This window comes from Eretmochelys imbricata, chromosome 1, assembly GCF_965152235.1.
Source record: "Eretmochelys imbricata isolate rEreImb1 chromosome 1, rEreImb1.hap1, whole genome shotgun sequence".
NCBI classification, from domain to species: Eukaryota; Metazoa; Chordata; order Testudines; family Cheloniidae; genus Eretmochelys; species Eretmochelys imbricata.
In genome coordinates, this window is record NC_135572.1 from 156,652,488 (window position 1) to 156,665,517 (window position 13,030).

The following is a 13,030-nucleotide window of genomic DNA, read 5'->3' on the forward strand; positions in this document are numbered from 1 at the left end:
CACGGCGTTCCTGGCACAGGTCCCAATCTAGGAGATCTGCAGAGCAGCCACCTGGTCCTCAGTGCACACCTTCACAACCCACTACGCAGTCAACCAGCAGGCCAGAGAGGACGCGGCGGTTGGCAGAGCGATCCTCCAAGCAGTTGTTCCATGACTCCTACCCTCCTCCAGAGGTAAGCTTGTGATCCACCTAATGTGGAATGGACGTGAACAAGCACTCGAAGAAGAAAAAAACGGTTACTTACTTTCTTGTAATTGTAGTTCTTTGAGATGTGGTGTTCACGTCCATTCCACCATCCACCCTCCTACCCCTCTGTCGGAGTCACCGGCAAGAAGGAACTGGAGGGGGTCGGGCCGGAGGGGGTATATATGCACGGCCCAGTGGTGACACTGGGGGGGGCCCCCACCAGCCCTACCGGAGCCACTAAGGGAAAAAGTTTCCGATGCTCATGCACGCGGCGCGCTCACACCTAATGTGGAATGGACGTGAACAACGCATCTTGAAGAACAACAGTTATGAGAAAGTAAGTAACCTTTTTTTCTCTGAACTCCTATGAATTTTGTAAGACTTGCTGTTAAGAGTATGTATACACTACAGCTAGGAGCATGTTTCCCACCTAGGGTACACAGACGCATGCTAACTCTGCTCAGGCTAGCTCACTAAAAATAACAGCTTAGGTGCGTGTAGCATGAGCAACAGCTCAAGCTAGTGGCTTGAGTACAAACCCAGCCAAGCCCATTGGGTAAGGACTTAGGTAGCTAGCCCAGGCTGCCACTGTGCTACCCCCAGCTACACTGCTGTTTTTGAGCTAGCGCATGTCTACTTGAGCTGTAGTGTAGATGTACCCTAAGAATCCATCTAACCATCTTGCTGCAAGAAACTGTCTAACCAGCTTTACATCCAAAATGATGCCACTTGACAAGGACAGGCTTGTGATAGAAAGAGAGATGAGAAAATACTAATTGAAAGCATCAAGAATATTCATAAAAACAGGACTTATTTTTTATTTTTATAGCCCTGACTACAGGTAAAAAATGGTATTCAAGGACACAATAGAGAGGGCGTTCAAACAGCATATGTTTGACCTTCAAGCAAATTCTACTAGAAATACAACATTTCCTAAGGTGGAAGAAGTTCAACAATCACTAAATTAATATGCAAGCTAGCCTGCCAGCATACTTTCTCAAAAAAACCCAAAGCTCAGTTGTCACATTAACTGATACATCCTTCAGCTAGAAGATGCTTCACGTTGTTGCGGACCAATGATTTCAAATGATTTATTTGGAAGAAAGTATTTGAGATGTTCTTTCCTTCCTTTATGCTCCCATACCCAATGTTTGTGTTTTTGCTGGGATGCTCATTACTGACCTCTCTTTAATTTAGGAATTAATACATTCTGGTTTGGGGGGAGAGGGGAATCTGCTAACCTGTTTATTTTTTTTCTACAAGATGTCTGAACATCTGTCCATTTCTCCTTTTCTCCTTTTAATTTTGAGAGAGAAGATACAATATTGGGGTGGCAATATACACAGTGAGGGAGTGGGATGAATGGGCTTTACAGTATCAACAACTTTACCAGCAGCTTTGACACTGCTTTTGTTTCTGTTGCCCATCTAGTAATAACTAAATTGCACTGCTGAGTTATTATCCCATTGAAAATTAGCAGGTAAATGAAACTTTCCTTTCAAAATTTCTTGCTCTACAGATAGAAGAATACAGAGGAAAGTTTGGTTGCCATCCTAGTGGCATACTGAGTTATTTGAGGGGGAAAGTGATGATAAAGTAGTGCATTATTAAATGAAAATTAATGTTAAACGATAACATGAAGTTCTTTGAATGCTGTCCCTGTGGGTGCTCCACTCTAGGCGCCGGGATGCACCATCACCTGGAGTGGAGCACCAACAGGGACACACATCTCGAAGAACCTCAGTCACTGCAAGGTGAGTAACCTTCTCTTTCCAGTGTCTTGTGTTATGTAGATTTTTCTAATTTGCTAAATTGCAGTAATTTGGAGGGTAACAGGAAATTTCTGTGCTGAATATTAGCCTAGTGTAAAATATCAGCCTGTTAGAAAAGTGAGAGTTGAGCTTGGATTCTGTGTAGTGAAAGGTGACACGCAGTTTTATAGCGATACTTGAAGTGAAATGTTAAGGGTTTTATTTGCTGGTGTACTGAGTGATCTTTTCGGCCTGTCATACTCTGAGGAATGCTGAGCTGTTTTTCAGCAAGTTAAAATTAGTTTTAATGAGCCAATTTTTTCTACATTATGTATGAGTATTTCTCTAGTACTCTTAAGTCATGAGATACTGTAAATTAGAGCTCAGAATGAAGAAATGGGCAATAGTTTCTTAGTTACCAACTCAGTAAGGATGACTGACAACTGTCATTAGTGATGAACATTCATTTAGCTTACTATATTTGTTCTATACTTTTGACTTATACTGCTTAACAGAATTTGTTGGTGTATTTCACCTATATTGAATATAATGATTGGATACCTTAATTATGGTGTTTAATTTCTACTTTATTTTTATTTCCTTAAAGGGCCCAATCTGGCACAGGGCTGTGAAAGCCCTTTGAAATTAGTCCTTGTGGGAGTAGTCCTCAATGCTGTAATTACGCTAATTCTCCCATAGAGAATATGTGTTTTTCTTTGTGAGCCTTGAAGATGAAATAAAAGGAGCATGAGGCCTTTTTTTTTTTTTTTTTTTTGTTGGGGGTGGGGGAGCGAAGAGGTAAGGAGGGTTTCTAAAAATGTAAAAGAGCCTGAAGTAGTTATTTTAAACCTAAAAATGGTTTCTGGGCTGTTTTTAAAAAAACAACAAAAAACTTGTCTTTTCTATAACACTGATTTAGGTACCTAATAAAATTATGTCATCACGAGACTAAAAACTGAGCACTTGAAAGAGGAAGGAATATCTTAATGGGATTGACTACTTAAAACTTATTTCTTGTCGAGCACCTATGTAACTCTCTGCCCAATCATTGCCTGGGGGAAAGCATATCTTTGTTAAAGATTCAGCACACTTCTCCCTTCTCTAAACCTTGTCTGTATTAGAATTTAAATGAGATGTGCTTGCTAACATTGTGGGTCTAGTGTAAAGTAGGAACGCTGCCTTGAACATGTGTTATTCTGATCAAGTTAAAACCTTAGGAGCTTAGCTTTGAACTCAGACACCTGAGTATGCATTAAACTAAGTATCCATTGCTTGTCTGTACTAAACTTTTAGAATGTTCCAGTGTATGTCTACATTACAGACTAAATTGTAATGATGATAGGCACACCTGCATTAGCTTAAATTTAGCTAGTGCAGCTAATAGTAGCAATGAGGATGTGACTAACTTGTCTAGGCAGCTAGCCTGCACTTAAATCTGTGCTTTTCCATCTTCACTGCTATTGTTTCCCCTGCTAGCTAGATTAAAACTAATGCAGATATGCCTAAATGCACTATAGTTACACCTGAATTTGCAATGCAGATGTACCATCAGCCTTTTATCCTAGTGTAGATAAGGCCTCAGAGTGCCCATGCATGTACTTGAGGTACCACCCCATCCCCAAGAAGTCTTTCAACAAAACTGGGGAAGACCAGAATTCAATACTGCTGATATTTCTAAGGTAAAGAAACAAGCAGGACAAAAAACATGCAAACTCTTTCTGTAAATCATGGGGGGAAATCATTTGTGGCTCATCTTTAAAGAATAGTATAGTTTTAGGAATAAATGCAGGGATTTATGATGCTATATTTGAGCTTATGTTGATGTTTTCATTAGAAATTATTTTTTTTAGAGTCTGTTACTCTGCCAATATTTTTTAAGAAACTTGGTATTTATACTGTAAGACCAGGAATAATTGTGTTAGTCTTAAGTTATTTATTTTATTGTATTTAGCAAGTTATTAGAAGCTTTAAAGTGAAGAGATATTGGGACCTGGAAACTGGCCTTCCCCCACCTATCCTTTCACACAGGAGTATTCTCCATGACACAGCCCTCTGAACTGATAAACTAATTACTAATTAATTTCAGAGTAACAGCCGTGGTAGTCTGTATTTGCAAAAAGAAAAGGAGTATTTGTGGCACCTTAGAGACTAACCAATTTATTTGAGCATAAGCTTTCGTGAGCTACAGCTCACTTCATCGGATGCATACTGTGGAAAATACAGACAACGATTTTATACACACAAACCTTGAAAAAATGGGTGATTATCACTACAAAAGGTTTTCTCTCCTCCCACGCCACTCTCCTGCTGGTAATACTTATTATTACCAGCTTATTACCAGCAGGAGAGTGGGGTGGGGGGAGAGAAAACCTTTTGTAGTGATAATCACCCATTTTTTCATGGTTTGTGTGTATAAAATCGTTGTCTGTATTTTCCACAGTATGCATCCGATGAAGTGAGCTGTAGCTCACGAAAGCTTATGCTCAAAAAAATTGGTTAGTCTCTAAGGTGCCACAAGTGCTCCTTTTCTAATTACTAATTAAGAGCTGGATTCACCAGTTCAATTTGACTGCTTTGCCTTGCCCTGCTGATGCAAAGCAGTTGTAAATTCAACTATTGGTGCACTCTGGCTGCTTTATGCTGTTCTGGTATACCAGTGAATCTGCTGTTAAATTAAAAGTTTTTTAAAAATTTGACAGAAATATTGCATAGTATCATTCTCTCAGGTTTCTTGTTTAGTATTCATGTATGAGATTTTAAATAATTTAAAAAAAAAAACAATATTCCTAAACAGAAAACTAGATGAAAATTGATTTTTGTCTCCTTAATATGAAATGGTCTCTGTGTTTTGCGGATAAAATAAAAATTGAGACAATTTTTAGTGAGTAATGTACACTGACTTTCAGTTAAAGTTTCTAAAGGATTTTTATCACATTAACTGAGGCTTTATCTACACTGGTACTTCATCGGCAAAACTTTTGTCGTTCAGGGGTGTTACAAAAACACACCCACCCCTGCCCTCCAAATGACAAATGTTTTACCGACAAAAAGCACCTGTGTAAACAGCGTTTTGTGAGCAGGAGCTCTCTCCTGCCCATAAAGCCACTGCCACTTGTGGGGGGTGGTGGAAGTTTCGAGAGCTCTCTCCTGCTGACAAAAAGCAGCTACACTGGGGTGCCTTTTAGTGGCTCAGCTGTAGCGGCGCAGCCCTGTTACTAAAAGCCTCGTAGCGTAGCCATAGCCTTACTGAACATGATCCACAGTCAGAATTCATGTGTTGAGTGACGGTCTTTGGCCTACTAGGTTTTTAAAAAAAATCTTATTTAAAAAAGTTAAAATATAGATTTATGTGAATGCTTCAATGATGGTAGTTCTGGTTATTCATTTTCTTTAAATTATACATACTGTACATATGTATTTTCTCACTAGCACTTAGTTGCTGTATAGCTTGAGAGGAGTGATTGAAGTTATATTTGGTGAAAATAATAGTTTTCTGCAAATCAAAGTAGTTTTAGGGAATGGAATTTGTTTTTGCTTTGTTGGGTGGTGGATAATTATCCCCTGAAAAATTTATGTGAAAATTTACCAAACATAAAACAGCTTGTTCATAAACACATAGAGTAAATCATTTAAAAAAAACAAAAAACCCCAACAACTTCCTAGCCAATCAGCCACCAGCAGTTGGGGGATGGACTGGCCCAGGATGTTTGACATCTTACTATTATGGTGGTAGGGAGTTAGAATTCCCTTTGATGCATGAATGCATAGTAGGGATGCTAAATGAATTTTTGACCTGTCCAGTCAATTGTCTATAGTTTTACATGACTCTGTGGAAAAATGACCATTTTATGCTAGACTGTCTTCTGAAATAACTGATGCTGTATGTTATTGGAAATCTGAAACTCCCAGATTTCACAAGACAAATAACAGTTTTAGCTATTTGAGATACTGTGGTTTAAAATTAAATTCAGTTGCTGAATCAGGGCCTTTGAGGGGTAGGTGCATGCACTAAGACTAGGAGTAGGGGATAAGAAGGTTGTGTGTTTTTGCAGATAGAATGTGTATGCTTTAATGCATATAACATGTTTTTTCTGGTCTGTGACCTATCCAGTCAGCTCCACCAGTAATTAAATAACAGCAGAAAAATTGTATTTGCTTCTTTCTGATTGGCTTATGTACTGACAATATTACAACATGGTGCTGTTATGCATTTTCTCCATGAGAGACAGGTAGCTACTTTTGTTTTTGTTAAATTTGGTGTAATCTCAATAAGTTTTGTGGTATCTGATTTACAAGTTCAGGTTTTTGCATTGTTTCTATGTAAGTATAACGCTGTTACTGGCGCACATGTTCATATTCCATCAATGCTACTGTCAGATTTGAAATCACTAATAAAATTTATTTGGAAATAAACCTAAACTCATAATGTGTTACTTATGTTTTTAAAGTGTTTACTATTAAACTATTTAGTTCTTATTAAATGACTGTTTTTATTATAATTAATTATTTTACTTTCCCACTTTTACAGTTCAGTTTCACATTGCCCACTTATATGAAATCCAGGTAAGTGTTAAGCTTTTTGTACTTTTGATGAAATATAGTCAGTGTATTATATAATCAGTGTGAAATCCAGCCCACTAGTGACACTTTTGTGAATGTAAGTTAGGCGGCACATGCTTTGTGATGTTCGCATCAACTTATGTTCATTAAGAAGATAATTATAATGGACGAACAGCTCAGGAAATGTAATTCGTTGTTGTAAGTTTGAAATATTGCACATATAAGAGGCTGGCTAGCTATTTTTTCTTAATCTTTGTATTTGCCAGTTCCTAGATACACTGTCAGTCATTTTCAGGCAAGAACTAAACTTTAACTATTGGCTAAAATTTCTTTGTGAAATTTTAAATTGACTTTCAATACAGTAGTTCCTAAAACAGTTGCCAGATGCTCTAAGGCTCCATATGTGTGAACATAAAGAAACCTATAAATGAGGTTATTGCCAGATAAGATGAGTCGTCATCTGCAGACTGTAAAGTTATGCTGATATCAATTCTGGGCCAAATTCTGCCCTCAGAGTTTCCTCAGTAGGCTTTTGGTAATGTATGGACAGCTTATCCACCAATTTGAATGAAGAAGCCAGGATGCAAATAAATGTAACACACTAACTATTAAGTATACCTTCAAAGCGTGGTGTAATTTGAGTGAAAACATAGTCACATAATGTGCATTGTACGCTTTCTATTGTGTATAGATATAGATACTAGTTGAAAAAAACAAGTAAAAGATGTGTCCTGAAGAACACAGATAAATAGAAAACAAAAGCTATTGTGAACAAAATAATGCCAAGTAAATTCTGTGCTTTCCTCAACTAAAGGATAAAATAAATGTAATTTTTGTGGGTGGAGCATAAATTGACTGTTTTGTGAAAGTTAAATCATTTTTAAAAAAACATGTATATTTTGTAAATCAAACATCCAGATCCTCATATCAGGTGTCTTACGTCAGTGGTTTCCAAACTTTTTACTGAGGTGACCCACCCACGGTCCAAATTTGTGGGGGGCCAGGAGGGCAAAATTATAGACTAGGTTTGTCCTTCGCTGCTGCCACCAGTGCTGCCTTCTCATGCTGCCAAGGGAGCACTGACTACCTGCAGCAGCGTTCTCTGCCCCAGCACCGCAATGCTAATTCTGGCCTTGTGCAGAAGGCAGGCTGTCATGGAAGGTTGGTTGAGCCAAACCTGAGTGGCACTGTAGCCATGCAGATTAGGTTGCAATGTCACTCACCCAAATTTGGACCAGCTGCCCCTCCGTCATTGACTGCCTCTCCTCCGCAACAGGCCAGAATTACCATTGCAGTGCTGGGGCAGAGGTCATGGGGCAGGTCATGAAGGAGGGGCAGCCGAGCCAAACCTGAGTGGTGGTGCTGCTGCTTCTTTGTATGGCTGATGTGGAGCAACAACTATAATTTTACATTTAAAGACAGATAATTACGGTTAAGACAGATAATTACGTCAAGAGTAAGGTGGCTTGGGTTGTTGCTCTGAAGACCGGGAGATCGTTGATCGATGTTCCGTCGCCAGGTTGCTGGCATTAGTTGTGATTTCTCATTTAACAGAGTGGGCTGTGTGAAGGCTGGCATTTTCCACTCCCGAGTGGTGATATGGCGCTGTGACCCCATGCACCAGAACACAATGCCTGGAGTAGGGAGTTAGGGTCAGCCCCATGGGACAGGAGCTACCACTGTGGCGTGCGTGCAGGGTGGGCTCGCTCTCCAACCCCCACCCCACCGGGCCTGTGACCCATTAAACCTTCTCATGACCCCATCATTTGGGAGAAACAGCTTTATATAATTGGATGATGGGCATTTACTCTGAACAGTGTTTCGTCTACGCTGAATTTTCCAGTAAGGTGTGTCTGAATTTAAAGCCTGATCTCAACACAGATTAGAGCCAAGAACTTGGGCTCTGATACTAGCTGCTGTAGTTCTTACAGTGTAGATGTACTGTGACCAGCTTCAGTAGTGCTTCAAAGGGACGATCTTGTATGCTCTTATCCATTTTTGTGGCCATTCTAGGTGCATCCAAGCCAAAGTCTTTTGCCAGTCAACTATACATCTGTGTGGGATTGAGGGTTCCCATGGAACCAAAGATTCTGTTTAAAAACAACTTTTAAACAATGTGATGTTCTCCTACAGTTAACAGTGAAAACAAATATAAATAAAAGTAAAAATCACTTAATTGATTTTCATTTTCCAAGCTGAGCAAAATTCAGGAAGAAAACCAATATAAATAGCAAGAAATAGATTGGATTTTTAAAATTTTAACTTTTAATATTCTGAGTAATGTAAGCAAGAACTTTGATTATAGCATGTTATTTTTAAGTTGTGTTTCTTTAAAGGTAACCTGCAAATTTAATTAATTTGATTCATTTTGCCTAACTTGGTCATTGAATTCATTTTGTGGAAAGCCTCATATAGCACAACAAAGACTATATAAGTACATTTTCAGTGCTTTTCTACAAATGCTGTGCAACATAGTATATACTTCAGTCCTTACCAAACAATTGTTTGTTTAGAATGTAAATCTGTATTCTTCCTATACAACTGCAAATTAGCTCCTACAGTGGAAAATGCTGATTTTTCATTCTCCTAGAACTCCAATTTTGTGGCAGTTGCATGTCTTTTCCAGCAAGCCCACCTAGTTTGGTGTTAATATTGGAATAAATAACCAGAATTGGAGCTGATTACTAAGAAATACCCATTTAACCAAAATTGCAGTGGAGTTTTAGCAGTGTGGGTCATCATGTTTCAGTTTAAGTGATATCAAGAGGAATATACACATGTTTAATTGATTCTGCTTTTAATATGTGTAAGTGAAAAATGCATATATACAAGATTATAGGCTTGAGAGGTTATAGCCCAGAAGAAGGGCTATAAAAATAGAACTTGTCCATCTATACTGGAGTACAGTATTTTAGATAAATGACATACATACAAATCATTGTTTTCACCAACATAACTAGAGACAATATTGAAAAGGAGAAATGTATTATTCTGCTGTGCCAAAATTAACTAAAAATTTATAGTTTATACATGTTGCAACTTTTAAATAATGTGATACATTTAAAAATGTAATTTTTAAATCTGAAGTTTTATTCTATAAAATGCAAACTGTATGCATTTATGACGAATTACTTACGTTCAGGGCTAAGGCTTAGAGAGAGTTCTTGGATACAGCAGACGCTGTTTAAATGGCAGACTGATAAATTGCATGCATACTTAGTTGGGACCAGGAAACAGATTAACTGCACTGCATTTCAGTGAGTGAGCAATGTATAAATGGCACACTTTGTGTTTGTAAGCCTGCTTGTACTAGATAGGTATATTTCATGGAATAAATATTTTTATTTACTTGGATCTCTAAAATATGCTAGAAAGGGTGTCAGGGAAGTTTTAGACCTTTTCTCATGCTGAGTAGCACCTTGCTCTGATGACAGGTTTCAGAGCAGCAGCCATGTTAGTCTGTATCCGCAAAAAGAAAAGGAGGACTTGTGGCACCTTAGAGACTAACAAATTTATTTGAGCATAAGCTTTCGTGAGCTACGAAAGCTTATGCTCAAATAAATTTGTTAGTCTCTAAGGTGCAACAAGTCCTCCTTCACCTTGCTCTGAGTGATTCCACTAATGTCAGTGAGATATTTTTGGAGTAAAGGTCTGTTCAATACGAGTAAAAATACCAAATCTGCCCAAATTGTGAAACAAAAATTTCAGTTGTTTCAATGGCAGTAAAATTCCGCTTAATCTCCTCCCCAGTACAGTTCTTTGTTCAATTCGTGATTTTTATGTTCTAGAATGATTGCTAAATATATCACTTACCTAAATGCAGTTTTTAAAAAATATTGTATACAGCACTTGTTCCTAAAGCAAATAGTTAAATATTAATGTTTGCGAGCACAATCTCTTCCTGTAATATTTTGACAATAGATATTTTGATTCTACTGGTTTAAGAATTGCCTATTGTAATGTTATCCATGTGGGCTTCAGATATGATAATAGTGTAAACAATGGGCGAGATCCTCAGCTGTTGTAAATCAGCAAAGTTCCATTGAAGTCAGTTGAACAATACTAATTTTTATCAACTGAGATTTGGTCCAATCGCTTTTCAGGCATTGCTCTCACATGCTGCAGTGCAACACACCTAAAATCAGTGACAAAACTGATTCTGTAGTAGCACATTTAGTTAAATTTTTTTACAGTTTTTATTTTAATAATGAATCCAGTGCACTTAGCCTATTTTTAACTGTTGACAACATTATTAAATGCTGCCCAGGTTGTTAGAGTGGCGTGATATTGAAGGGTATGTGGCTGGTTGACAGGTTAAGGAATCAACCCTCTAATTCTGAATTCTAGTCTTGAGACTTTCAAGATTCATAGGCCAGAAATGGATCATTATGATTATCTAGTCTGACCCGTGTAACTCAGACTATAGAATTTCACAAGTGATGCCAGCATCAAGCCTGTTGTAACTTCTGGCTGAGCTTGAGAATATCTCCTAGAAAGTCATCCAATCTTGTTTTAAAGACTTCAAGTGATGGAGAATCCACCAAATGTCTAGGTAAGGTTTTCCAGTGGTTACCCTCACTGTTAAAAATTCATATTTCTACTCTGAATTTGTTTAGCTTCGACTTCCATCCACAGGATGTTGTTATGCCTTTATTTGCTGGACTAAAGAGCCTCTACTATCAGAAATCTTTTTTCTGTGTGTAGGTACTTAGAGACCTACATGCCTATGGGTGATCAAGTCACCTCTTAAACCTTCTATTTGATAAGCGAAATAGATAAGCTTCTTTAGTCTCTTACTGTAATGGTGTGTTTTCCAGACCTTGAATCATTCTTTTAGCTATTTCTCAAACCTTTCCAATTTGTCAATATCCTTTTTAAATATGGACATTAGGACACAGTATTCCAGTAATACTCTCTCACTAATGCATTGGTCACCCTGTTTAACCTTTTCACGTATTGGCATATTAGCTTATTTCTAGCACTCTGTATCTTCCCCAGTAATCCAAGATTTATTAAATATCAGTGAGTCACAGAACTCCTTCAGCCAGTTCTTTCAGAACTCTTGGGTGCAAGTTATATCTAGTCTTGCAGATTTTACAATGTTAACTTCAGTAGTTGCTGTTTAACATCCTCCTTATTTGCTACTAGAATAGAAAGTATTTCATACTCACACCTTTCAGTGGTATCATCCAGTTTCTTTCCAAATATAGAACAGACATATTTATTGAACTCTTCTTCCTTTTCCTGCATCATTGACAATTTTACTATCCCTACCTAGTAACAGACCTATACTTTTGTAAGATTTCTTTTGGTCCTGATGATAAATTTTAAAAATTCCTTCGTATTGTCCTTAACCGTAATGGGCATGAATTTTTCAGATAGTTAGCTTCCCTTATCAGTTGTCTACGTTCTGTGACTGCTGAGTTAGTCATTGCTATCAACTTCCCCTTTTTCTGTTCATTCTATATTATTGCTGCTTTCACTTTCCTTCTTAACCAGACTGATATTTTAATCAAGAAAGTCCTGTCTTGTGATTGTAGAATTTGGGCTTTGGGGCATATAGCAAAGATAACTCCTAATAATCATTCATATTGCTTTGTTTAAATTTTAATTCCCTGTCAATTTTGCTTACAGTTGCTTTCAGCTTTATGAAATTGTCCCCTTTAAATCACCAAAGATAGATAGATATATTTTTACTGCTCAGGACTATATTCTGTTTGCACATAATCGATGTAACTAGGTTGTGAACATTTGCATCTCGACAATCACTAACTTTTAGTTCAGTGGTCAGTTGATCTTCCTCAGAAATTAGGTCTAATTTTGAATATCGCTAGCTAAACTGTAATACATTTTATGTAAGGAAATTATTAGAATTTTTAAAAATTCCAAAAAAGTTGGATTAGTGGTAACATGAGACCTCCTGCATGTATCTCCCAGATTGAAATCAGGGAGGAGTAACTGAGGAATTAAGGCATTTAAAATAAATTTACCATTAACAATAATTACATTATATACAGTATATATAGTCACGATAACAGACACACATTAATGCTGTCAAATAAAATTCAGCTGTTTTGAAACACTGCCCATTCAAATAGCGAAGGAAAGAGTACACAGTCTGAAAGCCTTTTTCATCACCATGGCCCTGAACCTATAAACTATTGTGATGGGTTTTCCCAGGATGCAACCTGGAACTGGGGTAGCGCTGAGCCCTCTCTTACCAATCTGGGCTCCCTCTCACACTATGATGATGTACAAGCTGCAAACCTCTCCACGTACTGCACTTACACAGACATCCACAGGCAGGGACACACGTAGTTGAATTACATGAATGCTTCTCCCAGCCACTTATGAACCAACAACAGAGAGTCTCCAGCCAATTCTCTCCAGCTCCCCAGCTTAGGACCCCAGAGCTGTACCATCTTGCTCTGGTCAGAAGCCTGACCAGTGTAAGTGTTACCCAATCCACCCCGCCTCATTGTATAGAGGACATGTACCAGCTTTTGTTCACTGTGCAGAGGTTTCCCTAGCA

The 13,030-nt window shown here is 37.9% G+C and overlaps 1 protein-coding gene across 5 annotated transcripts in view; it reads left to right on the forward strand.

Moving 5' to 3' along the window:
* KDM6A (lysine demethylase 6A) overlaps positions 1 to 13,030 on the forward strand; it is a 274,824-nt gene that overhangs the window by 182,463 nt on the left and 79,331 nt on the right. For all 5 annotated transcript variants that reach the window (XM_077817638.1, XM_077817656.1, XM_077817647.1 and 2 more), the window contains one exon: positions 6,467 to 6,501. In XM_077817638.1, the coding sequence (XP_077673764.1) occupies positions 6,467 to 6,501 (35 nt within the window). The remainder of the gene's footprint in view (positions 1 to 6,466; positions 6,502 to 13,030) is intronic.